The following is a 21,829-nucleotide window of genomic DNA, read 5'->3' on the forward strand; positions in this document are numbered from 1 at the left end:
CACCTGTGGCTCTGGCTCATCAATAAACAAGGAGTGGACACAATAACATGAACACCTGTACACTCTAATGCAGTGATTATTATATTTCTGAACATTACCATGTTCAGTTTGTGTAGATTAAGTCATTTTTAAAGATTAGTTTGTATTAGTTTATATTGCATTAGTTTATATTACATTAGTTTATATTACATTAGTTTATATTACATTAGTTTATATTATATTACATTAGTTTATATTACATTAGTTTATATACATTAATCATTTTTAATTAGATGAGATTAGTTTATATTACATTAGTTTATATTACATTAGTTTATATTACATTAGTTTATATTATATTACATTAGTTTATATTACATTAGTTTATATTATATTACATTAGTTTATATTACATTAGTTTATATACATTAATCATTTTTAATTAGATGAGATTAGTTTATATTACATTAGTTAAAATCAGATGTATTTATTTCTATTTGCACATGTATAGGGCAGTACAGGTACATTGGAGTTCTTCTGCTTATCTCTCTGTCAACTTTGTAAAAAAAAAAAGATAGGCAATGAAAAGAGCATCATAAAATAGACACTATGTGCACTGAATTATATAAAAATACACACTATGAATAATTCATTTATGAATTATTGCACAAATAATGAACTGGGGTAGATAGGATGAAGGTAGCAGTATTTGTGGAGTTGAACTGGTTTTCATTATATTCTAAGAGAGCAAGGTGTTCATGTTTTTGTGTGCACTCCCTCTACACTGTATTGTATGGTGTTATCATTATAGGGATAGTTGGGAGTTAGCTGAGGATCTCTATACTACTCTCATGTCTGTACACTAAATATGAAGATACTGCCAGCAGCCAGTTAGCTTAGCTTAGCACACGGCTCCTACGGCTGCTCACAGCAAATAAATAGTTTGACACATCCCTACTTGTAAGACCACAACTTGTACTTTTTACATTTTTGTACGGATTAAACAAATACAATTTGAATTTGTGATCTTTAGACGTGATGGGAGCGGATTTTGTTATCTTTGGACAGAACTAGGCTACGGTAGTTGCTTCCTTGTCCTTTAGCTTATATTCATAAACATATATAAATACACGTCTACAGACATGTGAGTGGTATTGATCGTCACGTTTACTCCTCAGCAAGAAACTGAATTTAAGCGTATTTCTGAAAAAGTGGAACTATTCCTTTAAATAAAAGCTATATTGTATGTTAGACACCAAAATACAGATTTTAATCTTCAGTGAGTTTGTATAAATACAGACAAGCCATCGTGGTGTAATTAGTTGTCACATTGGTAGAAAACATTTAAAGGAGCACTTCACCAAAAATAACAGCAATATCTTAGAAATAATTAGTTCTCGTCATTAAAAACAATCTGAACATGATGTGACCAGACGTTAAAGCTGGCGACTAAACACCGTTCAGATGTACTAAAGGTGTAATGACCTGAATGTTAATGTGATCTAAATGTTTGTGTGAGTGACAATCAAGCCACTTTAACACTTTGGACTCCCACCCCCCCTCCAACACTTCAGGCCCCTGTGGCTGATGTTGCACGGCTGCTATAAACACCAAAAACAGACATCTTGACACATCACACGTTCACTTCTCCTCTTTGCTCTCCCTGAGCCTCGCCCCGCGCTTCGGTTCAGTCTAACGCTCGATCAAACTTCTGACCTGTTGATGTTTCAGTCTAAAGAAAATCTAAAGTGTGAACATTCAGTGTTGTTTCACTAAATCCTGCCCCGCTGTGTGTGCCAATGCTAAATTGCAATTGACACAATAATATATAGTGAATTAAAACTTTTCTTTACAGTACTGCATCAACACAGTATGTCATAGACTACACAGAGGTGGATTATATTACAGAAGGAAGAATGCAGAAATATAATGAAAATCCCCCAAATAATCTAATTTAATTCCCGAGTACTCATACACAGTATTCATTTGGATTTTAAACACCTAAAATGTATCTCAAATAAAGTCAAATTATATGCAGTAGTAAAACAATCGCATACTTTTGTAAGATATTCATAAAATCACTTTTGTATCAATAGTATTTAAATTAAAGATCGACCCATTAATGCATTGTATAATTATGATATCAAACTAAATAGATTCCAAACTGTACTGCTCCACTTATGTTTCGTGCTTTTAATCAATCTCATTTTGAGAAACTTCAGCTTGATTCTAAACTGCAAAAGCAGCCAAGAACGACGAAATAATTTATTTGACACATTAAGCCAATAAGCCGTATGAGAGATCACTAACTGTAGGGGTCTGTGAATCAATGTGAAATTAGTATTCAAGTTAAATTCCCTTCAAAGAAATCTGATGTTTTTTCTGCAGTGGTCACCCAGATTCAGAGCGAGCTGAAAATTAATGAGCGAAGGCTTCAATTTGTTTTGTTTGTTTTTCCAAACAACTGTCCCTATTTGCATATTTCCTTCAATTCTGATGGTCCTCATAAGCAAAAATATGGATGATTTCCTGAATATTTTATACCTTTGATCCCAAATGCATGATCATTTTAGTGACAGTGCTTCGGAATAATGAACAGTCTGTTGATTTGACCTTGGACGACATGTGCAGTGGTATTGCTCTGTGCATGAAGTTGGGCTATAGAGTCTCAGTTTATCAGCAGAACCATTACACACCCACCTCCACCTCCTTTAGCATGTTTGTTCTAGCTGTTTCAATTTATTTCATGTTTCAGGAGTGATAGCATTATGTCACCCATTGTGTGCGTCTGGTGGTGAGAATTTCAAAAACAGTTGTGATGTCCTCAAAGCATGAGCAATATGTACGGTCACTTTTAAAAAGAGAGGACTGTGTTCCCTGTGTGCTGTTGAAGAAAGCATGAAAACGATCGTGTTATCATATGCATTGTACCATACAAAATTAACCCTATTGAGTTTAAACATGGAAAGAACTCTGAATGTAAAAACAAAGTTCAGTATCCATGTTGTTTTTCAGTTCACTGATAGAAAAGCACACACGACTGTATAAAGCAATATATATGGCAAAGTAATGTGTTTGCAATAATAAAGCACCATGTTTCAAACATAGTGTGTGTGTATACATCACCTTCAGCAAAATGATCGATAGCAAAAATGGTGAAATAGTGGAGCCTTTAATAGATGCAGTAAGTCCTCTGCTGCTGTTCCACTCACTTACAGTTTCTGTTTTTAGCCCTCCCTGAAGCAAAGTGTTGGTAATGAGAATCACAACCAGTGTTTTTCAACTCGTTAGTGCTCTCCCATCTGCTTCTTTCCACCTGGACACTTCCAGAAGAAGCGCTGGTTGGAGAAAAGGATGGATCAGATCCCGGGGTGGAAACCTTTCAGAGATCTAAAGACACGCTTGTGCTGTGCCCCTCATTAGAGGACCCATCTCTGACATCTGAAGCATAATGACCAATTATTTTCTCACCTACAGTTTCCTGACTGAGATTTACACGGTTTCATACGAACTGGTCGTGATTTATTAAAACAGCACATGCACAAAAGTACTTGCACTGTACCATAATTCCTTTATGCTGGTGCCAACTCGGAGAGGAGGAAAACATATGTAAACCTTTGTCAGTGATGTTTCTGCACAGGAAACAAGTCACAGACTTTAATTACATTAATAGGTTCTTTGTATTTAAATACATTATAAAAACTGAAGTTTATGTTAAAGAACACAAAAGGTGGCTTTGCATTTGAAAACTTTCAGACGTTGTAAGAAATAATTAAATAGTAGATGACACCGGCGTAGAGAGTAGTCATGAGTTATAACATAACTTAAAAGGAACAGTTTGACGTTTTTTGGACAAACGCTTACTTGCTTTCTTGCAGCGTCTGATGAGAGGATTTATATCACTCGTGTTTGAGCGAGTATGAATCTACAGCCAGCAGCCGGTGGGCTTAGTTTACCATAAAGAAACAGCGAGCCTGGCTCCGTCCAAAGGTAATGAAATGCACCTCGCAGGATATCACCGCGCCCAACAAAGAAACAGTTCTACACATAACCCAGAACACCCAAAGATTTTTACACTTCAGTTTTAATCGATCGAGATATGGTGTGTGAATCATGAGCACAGGTGCTGGGTTAAATCTCTTTACCTTTGGACAACTGTCTAGCTTTTTTTAAAGTTTTAAATCGATCTTCTCATCTAACTCTCCGCAAGAAAGTGAATAAGTGTATTTCCCAAAATGTCCAACTGTTTTACAACTTTTAAATATCAACCCCGTAGCATAATGATGTACTTAAATTACACTTTAGAAACCTGATTTCAAAACCTGACACTGCGTAGTCCACACTTTGAAAGCTGCAGAGATTTGATCCGATGGTCACCACACAGAATTAAAAAAAGATGTGCGTAACAGGACCGGCACTACTCAAGTAATAGGCAGTTCATTAACAGGTTTCTGAAAGCCTATCATTATCATCCAAAAACCACCAGTGCAGCACATTTCAGTACTTTTCCCGTCCACAATCAGTAATAGTGTTTTCAGACACAGTCTGCTGTCAGAACACAGCTGGTGGTGGCTGACAAGCTGTCCCCAAAGTGGCCACCATGACTGCATAATACATCATGACATAAAGAGACGGAAACAAAGAGCAATCGCTGTGCAAAATGCTGTACAAGCTTGACAATGAAGGAATAAACTAAGCATTGTGAGACTGAATGATCAAGCTTAATCCAGAAAGCCTGATTGTATATTATAAATATAATATGAAGCAGAAAACTCTTTCCTACATTTTGCACAATGATTGATTTTTGTGTCAGAAAACTATAGTATACCTGTTTGAACACTGAACTTGTTGCCCAACATTTGCTTTAACTAATTATTATGAAGTAAGGGTTGATTGCATAACGTAATGGCTGTAGAATAATGACATCACCGTTTAGATAGGTTCCCCATAAGATTAGGTTTACAATGCAATTCTGTCTGCCTCCAGGTCGTGATCTCCCTTTCACAATAAAAGCTCAGGACATATTCACTGCATCACTGTCTACCAGAGAGCATTTTGCTAAGAGGCAACTCAACAAAACAGCTTACAGTAGATACCCCCAGGTAGCGGAACAACCATACCCCTTGTTCAAATTAAAATCAACGGCAGAAAATGTGTTACTTTACCGCCACGCAGTTTATTTGCAAACAGATGCAGTGTGTCCTGTGTGATCGGTTTCTGCTTTAAGATGCAGCTGTAAGAAAACTTGATAAAAGCTGCGATAGGAAACTTTGCACATTGGCATTTCTAAATTGCAGAGAGGTGTGACTGGAACATTAAAATTTTAAAACCACAATATCCTGTAACATGATATTCAAGTTTGTTTGACAACCCAGCCAGCATGTATTTATACCAACACAAAGAGAGAGGAACAATGTTGCTGTTGTTGCTCTTCTTCTGCTTTTTAAGACAGTTTGTATTTGCTTTAAAGTTTCTTAACAGTTTCATTTTGTCATTTAAAGACGTGCACATACCCGGAACAAAAAAGAACTATCGCAAATCTTAAAATGAGCGAATGGGATGCTCATGTACTTAAAATTAAAACAAAAAAACAATTACTAAGAAAGAAATATATAGCCATTAGGTTTAGAGAAAGGTGTAAACTGACTCCTGCTTTTATAAGCAATAAAACATGTATCTTAATATGCTACAGAGTTAATACTGTCCAACATTTAGCAGACAGCTATGAATAAATAGATCAGTTCATCTGGTGTATCACTTGAAGTGGAGATGGATGACAATCCAACAACTTCGCTGAAGCTCCATTTTTTTTTGCAAGCAGTAAAAAAACTTCTTCTAGCGAGTTCTTCAGGGGTTAACCATCCACAGACTTTCAGAGTGGTGTCAACAAAAATTCACAGGTTAGACTTGGGTCCACTATTGACTGGAATGGCCCTGAGCTCCGTCCGCATGCACAAGTACTCTCCGATTACAGCCATCAGCGCCATGCAGGCTATATTGACGAGCCACCAGGACAGGGCAGCTGGAAGGTGAGCATTATAGATCCAGCAGCCAATCATATGGAAGAAGTGCACAGTGACTGTGAAGTCCAGGCACTGTTTCCCCCGACGGATGAAGAACCACAGGCCGAGGGCGCTGCAGGAACAATGACACAGAAAAGTTATGTTATCAGCTATGCTCAGTTTCGTTTCAGATAAGATTTGTGTGGATACAAAAGATGCCCCTGCAAAGTTGTAAATGTTCAAGTCTTGCCACGCACCAAATCTATAGAACTTATCTTTTATTTTATTTGTATTCGACTAAATATCTTGCTCATCTGCTAAGTGCTATCGGTGGAAATCCTTCAGTTCTGCAGTTGAGAATAAATCCGTTATGCCATTTTATCACGAGATGCTTGAACATCAGCATTTTAGTAAGCTGTCACAGCTCTCATCTTTTTGGATGTACAGAAAAGAAATTGAAGAGATTACTCACCAGGTAAGAGAGTTCAAGATGAATGCCATCATTGAGAGCCTGCCATGTATTGTTGCAAAACCAAGTATCTGCCAAAGCAGAGCAAAGATTTAAATACCGTTTCAGGAGTCTACAAATGGGCCACAAACATGCGTCCCACAGCTGGCAGAGATCTTACTACTTACTTCATAGCTGAAGATCTGGTCCAGTGACCGACTACTTTGCACCAGACTGTCCACTCCAGCTAACCACAGGCCCAAGAAGCTGTAGTAGATGCACTGCATCAACACAATCTGACTCACAATGAGGACCGGGTCCCAGATGTAGCTACGGAAGTGACTGGCCATTGCGGACTGATGTTTCACGTACAGGCGCAAAGGATGTTAACCGTTACCAGCTGGGCCATCCACTGTGACCTGCGTGTGATCTCAAAATCTGAAACACCAAATGTTAAATTTAATGAAAGGAAATTAAATAAAAATAATTAACATTTCACATCTCATGTTTTGAATCTTATTTAAACAGCTTTTTTACACAGGAATATAACAATAACTGTAAGATCATAGGTATTTATTTCAGTAACACAGTCAACTGCACTGCTGTGAAGTACCTTATAAACAGATGTCTCCTTATCTTAACAGACGGAATAAGAAGTATAGGTTAAAATAAAAAAGGAACACAAATACAGGTGTTACATGAGGTAGAAGTGTTTGAAAAACCCAGGAAAATTGAGCGCTGGAGCTCACAATGAAAAAGGCAGTTAAAATGTAATAACATCTATTAGCTTGTAGCCAATTATTTTGTGACACTTGAGATATTTTGTTCTTCTGTGATTAGTTAGAGTAGTACAACCTTACAAAATCAACAAGCCAGGAATGTAATCAATGCAATCTTTGAACTGACATGACAGAAATGTCTGTCTCTGATTTATGGTGTTTGTTGATTAGATTTGTGTTTCTTTACTGTAAATCATTTTTGAGAAATGACTGACATATCTGTTATGTTATTTTAATTTGAGAAATGCTTAAGTATTAAGATGAAGCACAATAAGCGCAGGCTTCAGGCAATACTTTTTTTTTTTTACTGTCAGATAATATTATGCATAATATATTGTGTTTGATTTCTTATATAAATATGTTGTAATATTAAACAACTTTTTATAACTGAATGGGCAATATTTTGTATTAAATGAACGTATTGAATACAGTTAAAAGTAAAACTAATCAATATGAAGATAGAAAACATAAACGCTGTAATAATTCATCCAAGAAGACGATGAGTTCGTGCAAAATAGCTCAGATCTCAGAGAAATAATAGCCAGAGCTACCACGGAGTGCTAAATAAGCTTAAAATAACATTATAGGAAGGTCAAGGGTCCTTCAAATGTCCACGAAGTAGCTGGAGTAAATCTTCCACTCGTGAATCTTGCCATGACTGTGTCACGTATGCTTACATTTAAAATCAAGAGCAAGCTAACCGAACACTCAGCTAGCTTACCACCAACACAAACCCAACAATTAGCAAATGCTAACATAACAAATACAACCTCTTAGCATTGTTTTGCTGGTGTTTAAACTCCTAAAACCCCGCTGTTAAATCAGTTCAAGCAAACATAAAAGCCACGTTAACACAGACAATTAACCGTGGGTGGAAACAACAGAAAGACTGAAGCATATTGCTCGTCTAACGGTACAACAACACGAAAGATGACCAACAAGTTACACCATGTTAGCATTATGGTAGTTTTCCTTATGAGCAACTGTTTTAACAAAACATAGAGACAGAAGATACATACCTGAGTACTGGATTAGAGAGGTTTCAGTGTGCCGTATTAACGATAATCCCTTCAGTTGCTTACTGTTTTCAAAACTTTACTGTTAATAAACCGGGCTTCGTAATAGTTGTACCTTGTTAACAACACGGAAGTCACAGCGGTGGATCCGGAAATAAAACGTTCTTTCTTTTCAATGTAAAATACATTAGACGTATTACAGAGACAAACTTTACTGATTTCCCTGGGGAATTATTTTTCTACAAACAACTGAGGGAATACATTTCACAATGTATTAGATAATAGCTATATGTGTGGTGTCCATGATGCACTCGTTGTTGTTTTTTTCTTTTTATGCAAATGCATAATTTATTTTGAAATCGTTCCGTTTTATCTTCCGGATGATGTAGCAGTACTTTCAATCGCCTGTATAAAATACAATTTTGTAATAAATAAATAAAATAAAAGTCAGATAATAATAAACAAGTTATGAATATAGACATAACACATAAGGTCATATATTTTTCCTCAGGGGTTTCAACAAACATATTTCAATAATGTTTTATGAATAACTTGCAAAAGTAAGATGAGGGAATTGGGATGGGAACAAAGTGTTAGTTAGTTCTGCCTCCAATATATGTATTCTTGCTGAGAGGTAAGCTCATTCCTATTTGTGATTGTGTTCTGTTCTGATTCTAAGATAATAGAAGTAAATTCTTAATGTGCTTGTCTTATACTGCACATGGCTCTACAGAGTAATCAAATTCAACCTTGTATATTCAGTTGTATTTCTTCATTGTTTATTTCTTTAGACATGCTAGGTCAGACTGAAGTATCTCAAAAACGTTTGTATGAATTGTAATACAAGTTAGTTAAGACATTCATGTTCCCCTGGTTTCCCTCTGGTGATCCTCTTTAACTTTACAATTAGCGCCATCATCTGGTCAAAATTAAAATGTGTCAAATGCTTTGGTATATGACTTCATACATGTAAAACTAATGACATTCCATACAGTCCCAGCTGATTTTGGTGCGAATACATTTCTGATTTTGGGCTACATAAATTAAAATGATATATGTTCTTTGTCATAGTCTTGTTATCTATTCACTTATTTAATATTTTAACAGTTTCTTTGAGTTGTCTAGCGTAGATACATGTCCGCTTTGAGTTATAATCTTCTATTTTGAAAATTAAATAACCAAAGTTGGGGCAAAACAGAAAATAGATATTTTATTGAATTCTGCAGAAGTGGGGGGGGGGGGGGGGGGGATTAACAAAATAAAAATAATGAACATATATTGTCAAAGTAGCATCAATGACAATTATTCTTGGATGAGAAACACAGATGGAATAAGAATACATCTCTGCTGGTAAAGAACACAAAAGGCTATAATCCACACACAAATAAAAACCCTCCAACTAAAGTCATCTTGAAGAAACACCACTGGGCAAAGGACTGAAATCACAGGCAGGAACACTTTTATAAAGACAGATTTCACAAAAAAAGGCAAGCCCACAATGGAGTACAGACAAATTGCATGGTCGATGTAAGAATCACATGCACATTCCTCACAAATTAACTATTTTGCAAATTACAAAGATATATGTGAGGACATTAGGCCCCTTTCCATTAGCCGGCATGTCTCATACATCAGCTGGTGAAATAAAACAAGCCACAGCATAAATGTGACTGAAGGCCATTCTGAAACCTGTACCTGTGATACTCATATAATGAAACATGGAAATGGAATATATTAGCTACTATATTATTTGACCACAACCAAAGTCTAGAGAGAGGAAGTTGAAAATGGTTCCTCACATGAGCTGTGACTGTACTTCTCCTAGTTCAGCTGGATCATAAGAAAAAAGGTCACTTTAACAAACCAGTTCAAGTCATTTCAGAAAGCAGAAGTGAGAAAGCAGAGCAAGAAAGGCATTTAGTTTTTAAATAAAAACACAAGACAAATAACACAATACTGAATAAAAAAAGTATGATTTTTTAAAGATGTATAACATGCAGTTTGAGTTATAACTAAAGTTGAAACTGCATAGTGCAAAACAATGTGGCAAATGTGCATGAAGAACAACAACATTGTGTAGATGTTGTAAATGACACTTCACGTTTCATAAAAGTAATGTGGCTAAGAAGGCACACTTGTTTCTTGTAACTTCTAAACATTTGTATTTTTTTTACTGTGGATTGATAAAAGACAAAAAAAAAAAGAAATCTGCTTTGGTTCTTTCATTCAAAGCTGCCGATGCATTTCAGCTCAGTAACTTGTGTTGTAAGGTGAAAACAACGAATGAAAACAACCTGAGAAAAAAAAAAGGAGAAAAAGGAGATGAGATATCTCCCTTGTACATGAACACATAAAACCTTCCCTGTGAGCGAGGCTTATTTTGTTGAATTGACATGAACGTTCCCTTTTCATGGAGGGTTTAAAGAAGACCCATTTTCCTGAACATTATTAGTTAACTGAAATGACATGTATACTTTCCTCAATGAATCATCTAGTGAGAAGTATTACACACTTTGGACCTGATTTGTTTACAGGTGACGCATATAAAAGCATTATAAAAGTACATGGAAAAAAAAGGTTCATAGCACTTTATCGGTCTGAAATAAACCGGCAGAAAGCAATGAGTTTATGACCGTGACAACCAAATACCGCAAAAGTTTGACCGCTGAGTCTGACTGCCATTACTGTAGATGTGAATGAAGAGATCAGGCAGGTTCGGGCGGTGCACAGTATCGATGGGGACCAGGAGGGAGACTCAGTGGTTTTATGTGTCATTTACAAAAGATGAGCAAGATGGAGCCACTAAGATTTTTTTTTTTTTTTTTTTTCTCAAACAACAATTTCACCACCTGTAATATTGTAAGTCCATGCAATACGAGCCGATGATGTCAACAATTTCACTTGGCAACCCTTTGACTACAAATGTGTCATAACATTTCCATATTTAACCACCAAAACACATGAACAAAACAATTCAATCATCTCTGATTCAGATTGCACATTTCCAGTTCTGCCAAGTTCGAAAAATGCTGCAGCACGTTTTAAGTGGCTAAGAGTGTGGCAGTGTGGGCCACTAGCCATTAAAATCCGGGTTGTACGCTGGCTGGGCTATGTAGCCCTTGTGTGGGGGAGGAGCGTTGGGCTGCGGCTGGACAGGAGGCTGCAGAGGGTACGCTGGCTGGCCGGGGGCGAATGCAGCCTGGCTGTAAGGCATCGGGTTGGGAGGGTAGGCAGGACCGACTGCACACAGAAAGAAAACATGGCATGAGGCTGAAAGGGCTTCAACAGCAAACACAACTTCTGTTTGGTCATACAAATGTTTAACTTCCTATTTTAGAAAATCCAGACATGACCCAACTTTATTCCAGCAGCTCTACCTCCACTTCCGAAAAGCAACAGAATAAATTTTTTTAAAGCTAGTGTCATTAAAGGGATCATTATCCTGTGTTAAAGGGGGCTTTTCTGTAGTATGCTGGGTGTTTCTAAAAAAAACAAAAAAAACAACACTATGTAATGGTCAACGTGCAACTCAACATAAACCTCTATGTCAATTTTGTTTGACTGCTTATACTTGAAACTTTGATAAATTATGCAAACTGTTATCTTTTTAGTATGAATTGATTGGATTTAACTTAATTTAATAGGGGAGGTATCTTCACAAGCCACTTTGGGCTTCTAACCTCTCCTGCACAATGTTCTAACTTTCTTTATACAAGTGTATACGTGCAAACTAAACTTCATTCCTGCCCATTTCCCGCAGATACATTTGGGAAATGCACCCCTCTTAAAATCAGTATGGAGGTACACAAAACACTCTCACATTAGTTTTTTTTTGCAGTTGTGAAATAAAGAACTAGAGTTGCTATCTGGACAGCTTCAGCTTGACATACATTTTCATTTTAGATCATTAGATAAATCTCTGAGAGTCAGAACAAATTCAAACTATGCCTTATCTACCACGATCAGAAAACTGCCGTCTCACAGTCATTCTTGCTCAATTGGCATTACCATATCTACCTTCTAAAAAAGTTGTATTCACTCACTTCTATAGTTTGAGGTAAGCGGTTAAAATTTTGGATAACATTAACGCAAGTAATTCATGTGTCCTCTTTTCTTTAATGATTGAGGAAAAATTCATACATTTCATCAGAGTTCAGACTTTTAAAGGTTATATTTTATGTAGTTTTAGTATTTTTTTTGTTGATATGTATATTGGAAGGGTTTTAAAAAGGGAAGTTTGACAATAGGCTGTGGTAACAATCAGACCCAGTGTTTCCCCCTATATTCATTTTCCAGCGACACACCCTCACAATCTTTGTCTAGGTTATAAAGACTTCCACTCACTGGCTTCCTGATATGTTGGTGGCGGTAGCGCTGTAAACTGTTGTCCCTGGTAGGAAGATGTTGGCATGGGCTGGGGTCCGTAACCCTGAGGCATGGGCTGGGCTCCGTAACCCTGGGGCATGGGCTGAGCTCCGTAACCCGGCTGAGCGGGCTGGGGTCCGTAACCCGGCTGCACTGGTATGGGATGGTAGGGTTGATACTGGCCCCCCTGGTAGGACTGAGGCTGCCCAGGTGTTGCAGTTGGCTGCTGAGGGTACTGCTGTGGGGCGGTGGTGACCACTGTGGTGTGGGTGGTGGTAGCTATCACAGCTGTAAGCAAACACAACACAGAAACAGATAAGAAATACAGAAAACACAAGCCAAGTAGGGGGTTGAACTAAAACTAGCTTTGACCAACTAAAGCTAGTCTGGTCTGAGCTGATCGTTTGATCTTATGCTGGTTAATGTGGTAAATGAGAACACTGAGGCTGACAGCGTAAAACTGCACCAAAAATAAGCAGCATCAGTCACAAGGTAAACGAGTCATTTTCAGAGCATAACCACAACAGTCAACACAGACACTAAGAAATAGAACAAAGTATTACAACATTGAAACAAAAGAGAAGTTCAGATTTCATACAGATAAGAAATCTGTGGTTTCACAAACATACAGCAAGACTTAAATCCAACCATCACTTCTGCATTTATGCAACTACACAAACCACTTTTAAACGAGTGTTTTAGTTTCATTTACGCAGTTTCCTTTGACTGTCCAGCTGCCAAAAGACTAGAGAACAGAAAGTAAACCAAATGTAGACACATTCATGAGTCAACTTGATGATTATCTCGTTACACAAATTCAGCTTTATAAGCAGCAGTGTGTGAGCGCTTTTTGGACTGTCTTTGCCCTGGGTACTGCCTCTCAGATAGCATACTGTGTGTCCTATCTCATTTGTGGAGGTTGTTGAGGTATGCAGCCTGAAAGGAAAACCTGCAAAAAATACTCAGGACTGCAAAAAAGCACACCTCCTGTGCAAGTTTTTCAGGTTACACAAATCATTTAATCTATATATTTATTCATAGTAAATATTTTCATAAACTGAGACTTGAGACTTGAACATAAGGCAGTTAAGAAAAGTGCTAGGTAAGAAGATAAGTTCTCTATCAAAGAAACAAAACATGACTATTTGCTAGTTGTATATAAATACAGAACCAAACAGACACCCTTGTAGGGCCTCTAAAGTCCTCTGTGTGTGTGTGTGTGTGTGTGTGTGTGTGTGTGTGTGTCTCCCCCACCATGTTTTATTTTCTTTCCTACCAGAGTGGGAGTCACTTCCTGTAAATGACGTGGGATGGTCTTGAGTTTTCCCCACTGTGGTTGTCGTGGAAACAGTGATTCACACGAGGTGGAGCTCTGACATTCCTGGATGTGATCCCAACATGCAACAGCCCAAGTCGGGGAGTCCACATTCTTGCTTGTGTTTTAGCATAGCGCTCTCTCTGCCAGAGCTTGGTTGCTGCATGGCAAAACCTGACGAAAGCTGGCGTATTAAGACCAATACTGACAGGAAGTGCAAGAATGTGACGGTGCACGTACGTGCCCGCACAAATACACACAGTACTCAGGTGGTTTTCTCCACTTTGGGGTATTTTTAAGGAATTCAGTTAGAGAAGCGGGTTAAAGGTTGGATAAATTCATTAGTTGTCAACTATTAGATTAATAGACAACTATTTTGATAATCGATTAATTGGTTTGAGTAATTGTTTTTCTTCTTAAAAAACATTGTCTGATTCCAGCTTCTTAAATGTGAACAGAATATATTTGAGTTAAGGACATGTCAGAGACACTGATTAACATTTTCCACCTTTTTTTGACGTTTTATTGATCGATTAGTCGAGAAAAAACCCTCAAACGGATTAAATAGACAATGAAAGTAATTGTTAGTTGCGGCCTTATGTCTAAGCATTAGGAAGAAGAAAAATAAATAAATAACGAGCTCCAGGACTAAAGAGAGTGGAGCTAAACCCACCCTGTTGTTCGGAGATATCAGAGGATGCAGACTGTCTGTCTATGATCGCACAAAGCTCATAAAAAATAGGCCGTGGAAATTCACATGCCACGGTTTTTCCCTGTTTATGTGCTTTCTTGGTGTAAACACTTTGTAACGGTGTCTGTCCTCACCACCAAACTGAAAATACCAATAAAGATTCAGCCCCATTTATATTTGTATCTCTTTGAATTGTTTCGTCTCATTTCTTCTAATATGGTTGTCTCAATATGTCTCGTGCTGAGTCCTGAGGCTGAGTCCTCGCCACGGCGGCCACAGGTTCGAGTCCGACCTGTGGCCATTTGCTGTATGTCGTTCCCCTTCTCTCTCCCCCCCCTTTCACAATCTGCACTTCACTATCATAAAAGGCATGAAAAGCCCCAAAAAAATAATTAAAAAATAACAAATATACAGTATAATATACGGCAAAAGTAATATTCTACTCATCATAACTGCTTGCTATGATACTAGGTGGCATTTTTTGGCACAGCAACAGCACAGTTTGTTGTACAGGTTGCTGTCCAGTATCATTCTGGTGCACCAGAAAGTGTAACATTACCTATTGTAGGCTATACTATTCTCAGAGACGACAGCTGTACTATCAATATTTCTAGTTGTTTTGGGTCATCTGACACCACCACTGACTGCTCATTTACAACAGCAAGACCTGAAACTTGGCCGTGTCAAATTCTTCTTTTTACTCTTTGGTAACATTTTTGTAAATTAAACTTCCCCAAACACTGAGAGGTACAGGTAACCGTATATAGTCATTCTAAGGGCAATGATTATACTAATTATTATATCTCACAAACTTTTCATGAACAGGTTTTATTCATCAGGCTCAAACGAGCAATCAAAGACAAGTTTGTGCAGTTAAAAGAGTTTGGGGAATCTGACTTGGAACACTTGTACAAGCAAACCTCACAGAAAACAGAGAGGGGTTTAGGATAGGAAAATGTTCAAGCATGAGGCCCATTGCCTTTGTTGTTTTTATCTCTCTATAAGATTACTCAGACTCTTAGTAATGAATGATATTTGGTGGACAGAGACCAAGAAATAATTCAGAAAAATGTGAAACTATGCAAGACAGAGGCCTGGTTGCAAATCCTGTTGGAATGTTTCCACGGTTATAAAACTACTTTTCAGGAGTCACAGTTAATGATGGGGGACTTTCGCATGTGAAGACTGGTTGACTTTGATTCTGATGGCTTGTGTCAAAAACCTTAAAGTCTTGTGGGAACACAACAACTGCAACAGTTTTGCATGCCTTAGTGCATGCTGCTCAGACGCACTCAGTACCTGCAAATAAAGCAACATGGAAGCAGACCACAATACTGTGGCAGGAGCGTGAACATAGAGACGGTCTGTGATCTGAATCTATGCCAGAGACAGCAGTCACGCACAGCACAGCTTATATTTACAGCTGTAACATTCATTGTTACTCTGATTTCAATGGAAATGATCTAAAGGCAAGTGTTACTGTAAAGTAAGGGATGTACATAAAGCTATACAAAGTACTTACAGAGTTACTATGTTAATAGTAGAGACGACAAAAAAGATAAAAGAATCTAAATTAAATTATGATTTAAAGAATGAGGCTAGCAATATTCTGTATTTATGTTATTGTCTGTCTGCGTTGCTCGGTCGGAAGCCCATTGGTTCCTACTGAAATGTAAATCTTTAAAAACCAGTAACATTGCCTCTTGGAGAGCGCAGAATTTTTCTAATTATTCCGACATCACACGAATGCAGCACAAATGACCCATCTCGAAATGTAAATGAACAACAATTTGTGTTTTCCCTCTGCGATTCTGATCCATTTCAAAGGTTAGCGGGTTCTTCCTTTGGCCCATGCAACAACCTTCCACAATGTTTCATGAAAATCAGCCAGTAGTTTTTCCGTACCCTTTCTGACAGATAGACATCCAAACAGATGGACAAACCAAGCTGAAAACATATCCTCCTTTGCGGATGTAATAAATACTTTGGTTTCTTTTAAAAGCAGCCGGGCCCTGGAGTTTTTAGCAAACATTAGTCAAACAGGAGCAAATGTTTTTTGGTTGGGGACTATTTTCAGTTACGGGTTTGATGCAGAAATAAGTATCTATGGCAACAGGATGTAGATGTATGTGGTATAAACTCAAAATAACTCACAGTGCCTATATTGGTAATTAAGGAGCATGACAGTTTGTGCAATGCTGCGGCACATGCATAGGTTTTTATCACACACATACATCAGGCTCCGGCTACACAGACAGTACTTGTTAATATGACTATTCAATGTTGGTTTTGGTCTTACTCTTTATATGGGTTTTATTGACAATAGCAAAAATACAAAATATCCAGACTTAAAATGAATAACAGATTGATTAAAACCACAGATTTCCAATGGAATTCTCATAAAGCTGTTTTTAAGCATCTTAAAGCTGGCGTTTATCACATCTATGCCCTAAATCAGAGCATTGAAAATTAACAGGCCCTGGCTTGTATAACGGCAGCATAAATGAACTAAGGGCGTGAGCTTTCTGGTGATGAAACTAGTTTTCAAGTTTTGCCCAAACTCAAAATAGCAATTATTACCGATGACTATACTGGGTGGGTCATCAACCTGGAGGGTACATGGCTCACATCAGAAGATCACTAAAGCCAAGTGAAAACCTGCACAGCATGCAGCAACACAAATACCAGGAACCTCACAGCTGTGGATATAGAGTTTACTTCATTGAATAAAGTTCCTCTTTGTAACTCTTGTCAGTGTAACATATTCTTGTAATTTTGTGAATGTTCTGTGTCTCAAGGTCTGCGTTATTAGTTAGAATGAGTCACTGCAGTAATGAAAGTCATGTGGTGGGTGGGCCAACAGACCCTAAAATACATCCCCTGATGTTCAGTTTCAAAATTAGACAGACAAATACTCCAACACACTGGAAACCAAGAGTGACTTCTTTGTTAAAAGAACCCCCTCCCGTTTATGGTCAACAGCCGCTCAGTCTGTTGGTCGTTGTTGTGTGCAGGAAACCTACATATGCAGCTACATGTTGCAGAAGCAGCATCAGCAGCACATGCTGTCAATACATTACTCACGGGTTTAACTAACTGAGTTGTTACTATTGCCCTTGTATAAAATGACGCCTAACTAATACTAACAACTGGTCACTGAGCAGGGCTTGTGTGTTTGGGAAATGTAGTGGCATGTTGCTTTAACACCTTAAAATTCCCCAGAGCCACAACTGAAGATTATTCTCATTGTCAATCAATATTTCCATTATTTTCTTGATTATTTATTTCCAAACTAATCATTTGGTCTATAAAATGTAAATAAAATAAAAAGAGTAAAAATGTTGGCTTATAAGTGGTCATTTTGAGGAGTTTTCTGTTGCATAAGATTTGGCTACTAAATATGGAGGCTATTGAGAAAGAATCCAAACAAAATGATACAGATACAATAAATGTTTGTATCAACATTATGATGCCTCCTTCTTTAAGTCTACCAAAATCTATAAATCATACCATAGCCTGTTTCGAGCATCTAAAACATTGGCAGTTGTAAATATCAAGGCGGTCGAACTTGTGGCTGAAGAACTAGCTGCCAGCTCTTTATATAAAAAGCATCACATACAACAATAAACAGATTTAATTGCAACTGGAAGGCTACTTACGTCTTGGCTTGCGGCACATCTTGTACAGGCAGCAGCAGGGACAGACACAGCAGCAGATGAAGATGAGCAAAATGGTAATAAAGCCACCAATCCCAAAGACCATGGGCAATGGTGAGTTATAAGAGCTAAAGGCATCAAAACTGAAAAAAAAATTGAAAATTAAAAATTAGGCAAAACAATATTTATGTTGCTATTATCTTACTGGTACAGAACAGTAGACAACAAGATGAATAATGCTAGTCCTTTAGTTGTACTACTAATGATAAGTAACGTTGTTCCTACACAATATTTGTCACAACCACTATCCCCTGTGCAATGACCACAACTGGAAAACACAATTACATAAATTCTATAATTACATGAATGTAAAATCCCCTTTCCTGTTTTCATTGCCGATTAAATTAACATCAGACAATTAGGCTAAACATATTTCATAAATCTAAGACGTGAAAAGTCTTCTTCTGTTGCTTCATGCCGGTGGTCATGTACAGGAAGACACTTCTTCCTGTTGCTTGCATAACTGCAACAACACATCTCTACTGAGCATACACAGGGAAAAACTGTAGTTAGAGGCAATTTATCATCTATTACAGAATAAAATAGTATACCAGTCATCTTGTTTATCATCAGAAAACCGCCAGAAAGTGTCATGACAGCAGTATCTGTTGCTGCAGCTACCACAACAAAATCCTGTTCTGCATCTTTGGCTTGGTTGGTTTTCGAAGGCCCGACAGTCGCTGTCCCCTGCTGTAACAGGGCAGAGACAGAAAGCAGAAAGGGGCAGGAAATGTTAGCCTTTGTACCTCTGAAGACAAAGCTGCAGTGGTGCTGAACTGCCAGAAATGGGTAAAATAGTAGTAGAGCATAACAGGAGATTAAGGAAACACATAAATGCCTCAACCCATTAAATAAAATCATATATTGGTTTGGTGTTTTGAAACAATTAGTCCATTAATCGATTTATTAATGGACAGAAATGTTCACAGGAAGCCAATTCTTATAATGGACATATTATTTTGGTAATGTTTCAAGCAAACACTTCATATAGTCTCTACTTCCATCTTCTCCAATGTGAGGATTTGCTACTTTTTCATATACTGAATATATTTTGGTTTTGGTTGGTCAAACAAAAAAAAGTAATGTGAAAATATCACCTCACACCTTGGGAAACTGTAATGTACGTTTTACACCATTTTCTGAAATGAGAATAGTACTTAGTTGCAGCTCAATTTCTATTTGTAATGTAGTGTAATACAACTGTTCAGTTCATTGACATTTTATATTATCCATAGTAATCTTTATTATTGCACTGTTTTTACTTTTAATAACATTACACTTGCAATTCCTCCTTTATTAGCACATGCTATTTTTGTCATAGCTCAAGTAGTACTCGTGGCCAGACTATCACTTGACAGCTGTGGTTTTATCTATCCATCCTTCTGTTCTGCAAGACATCCTACATTCATGAAGGTTATGTTGTAAAAACAATGTTTGAACAGACTGTAACTTTAACAGGCAACTCTCGGTTGCTAGGCTAACCGCCCCGGATGATTTTTTTTTGTCTGTTAAAACCCCAGTTTCTAGCTAGCTGAGCGTCCGTTAAATCCCGCAGTAAATTAAACAATGCGAGAAACAAAGAAGAAGAATAACGACAGTAAAAATTAAAACTCACCAAATACACAAGGGGCCAGAACCACACATAACGCCAACACAACAACACTGGACAGGCCTGACGCCATGACTAACGTTACTTTCCGGAACCAGGCAGGAGACCTCCAACGAACCGACTGAGCTGCCGCCGCAAAGATCGTCAATACACCCGGCTGCGTCACTCAGTCAACATCACGCCCATGTTCCGGGTAATGACCTTCTTCTTCGTTGGTTTTAATGGCAGATTATAAACCAACGTTGAAGGTGCATGCAACCACCTACTGTACTGGAGTGTGGAACATCATGACTTTATTACAGTTTACTCATGTGATTGTTAAAGCAAAACAAATATATTCTAGATATTAAGCCTGTTTTATTCAAATATTTGAATAAAGCCTTTTGAACCTGAACTTTCCGGGCCGATGATGTTACCCCTCTGTCTTTTTATAGAAGTTTAAACAATATAGTGGCCATTTTTTCCATTAAGTAACGTAAGTCAAGTACAATGGAGGAATGTAACTAAGTACAACCGGTTTAACCCATTTATGCGATGTGCAGATGCTCAAAGACTACATTTAGTATGATAAGGGGAAATACCAATATTTTTGTTCTGATTAGTCTATACTGTATAGTGGTTCCCAAACTTTTTTCCTTAAGGGACCCCTTTTCTGTCATTGAATAAACAGAAAACCCTGAGTAAGTGATATATTTTATAGATATTTCATTTTATACTTAATGCATAACAATAACAGTACAGTTAACTGATAAACTGTACAATTAACCCAAATAGGGAACACAACAACTGCAGGAAGTTTGTAAAGTGAGCAATTTTAATGAATTTAGAGCACATTATTTTCTGTTAATATTGCATCAGAGATGAGTTTTCCTGTTATTTTTAGGAACTTTTAATTCAATTCTCTCTGTATTATGTTTCTGTTTTTAACAATCATACATAGCCTACTTAATAGGCTTCTTTTTTTGACAAATTCAGTGTTTTCTTCTCCCTGGCATTTGGTCATTGTGGCCTTTGGTTGTTTTAACTGTTTAAATAGTTTAAGATTAGAACTCTTCCAACCCTTACTCCAAATTTGGTGATTCATACAAACAAATGTGTGTTCTTGGGATCATTTTGTCTTTGTTCATGTTTATGTTGTATTTTGTCCCCATCATTTATATCACTAAGGGTAGACCATAGACCAGTTTTTAAAATGAAAATAAAAAATATCTAATAATTACAACAAAACCTGAACATTCTTCATAAAGGTAGGAATTATTGCCGGGTTGTTGATACATACTGATTATGTTGGGTTTAATATCAGTTTTGATCCTATTGTGCAAATGTTTGAGACACACTGTAGGTGTAAAATTCACATTTAATTCCTCCATTGTCTGCCAAAATCACATAAGCGAACACATGTGCACAGATCATCAACCTAACTTGAAGAACATAGACTTTATGTACAATATATGTTCAAGAACCAGATCAGGTTCAATGTCTTTGTTTTAACACCAGAGGTCACATGTGCACAGAAAATCTTTCTACTCAACCATATCACCTAATCTATTAATTCTTGAGCTAAAGTTAGAATTCATATCATGTCCACTCTACAACACTACCTTGTATAAAAGGCAAACAACACTTGAAAGAGCCATTTCAGATGCTTCTTTTGACACATGGCCGTCATTCAGATGAACATTTAAATCAGTCATTCACTGTCAATAACTCTGTAAAACCAAAACATCTACTGCGCCTATTATAGATGACAATTTTACAGTTTTTTGATCAATGATAAAATATATATTTTTTATAAATTAACTACTTGAATCACTATGCAAATACGAATGTAGTTGAACTACTGCAAAAGTAGGTAAACTACTAGTTTAATTACATATACCCTTGTTCACTACTCCCAAACACTGTATAT

General features: G+C 37.2%; 2 protein-coding genes across 2 annotated transcripts; both read right to left on the reverse strand.

Annotated features, from left to right (window-relative positions):
• Positions 1–755: 755 nt before the first annotated feature.
• sys1 (SYS1 golgi trafficking protein) lies at positions 756–8,385 on the reverse strand. Its single transcript, XM_029431772.1, has 4 exons — positions 8,228–8,385; positions 6,618–6,867; positions 6,454–6,521; positions 756–6,114 (listed from the first exon to the last, which is right to left on the reverse strand). The coding sequence occupies exons 2-4, from the start codon at positions 6,777–6,779 to the stop codon at positions 5,874–5,876; spliced, it is 471 nt and encodes a 156-aa protein (XP_029287632.1). The 5' UTR covers positions 6,780–6,867; positions 8,228–8,385; the 3' UTR covers positions 756–5,873.
• A 1,034-nt stretch (positions 8,386–9,419) lies between these two features.
• LOC115008285 (protein shisa-5-like) lies at positions 9,420–20,089 on the reverse strand. Its single transcript, XM_029431785.1, has 5 exons — positions 19,927–20,089; positions 18,863–19,001; positions 18,255–18,394; positions 12,569–12,877; positions 9,420–11,464 (listed from the first exon to the last, which is right to left on the reverse strand). Exons 1-5 carry the CDS (start codon positions 19,991–19,993, stop codon positions 11,298–11,300), a joined length of 822 nt encoding a protein of 273 aa, XP_029287645.1. The 5' UTR covers positions 19,994–20,089; the 3' UTR covers positions 9,420–11,297.
• Positions 20,090–21,829: the final 1,740 nt, after the last annotated feature.

The sequence above is a fragment of the Cottoperca gobio genome, chromosome 5, assembly GCF_900634415.1.
Source record: "Cottoperca gobio chromosome 5, fCotGob3.1, whole genome shotgun sequence".
NCBI classification, from domain to species: Eukaryota; Metazoa; Chordata; class Actinopteri; order Perciformes; family Bovichtidae; genus Cottoperca; species Cottoperca gobio.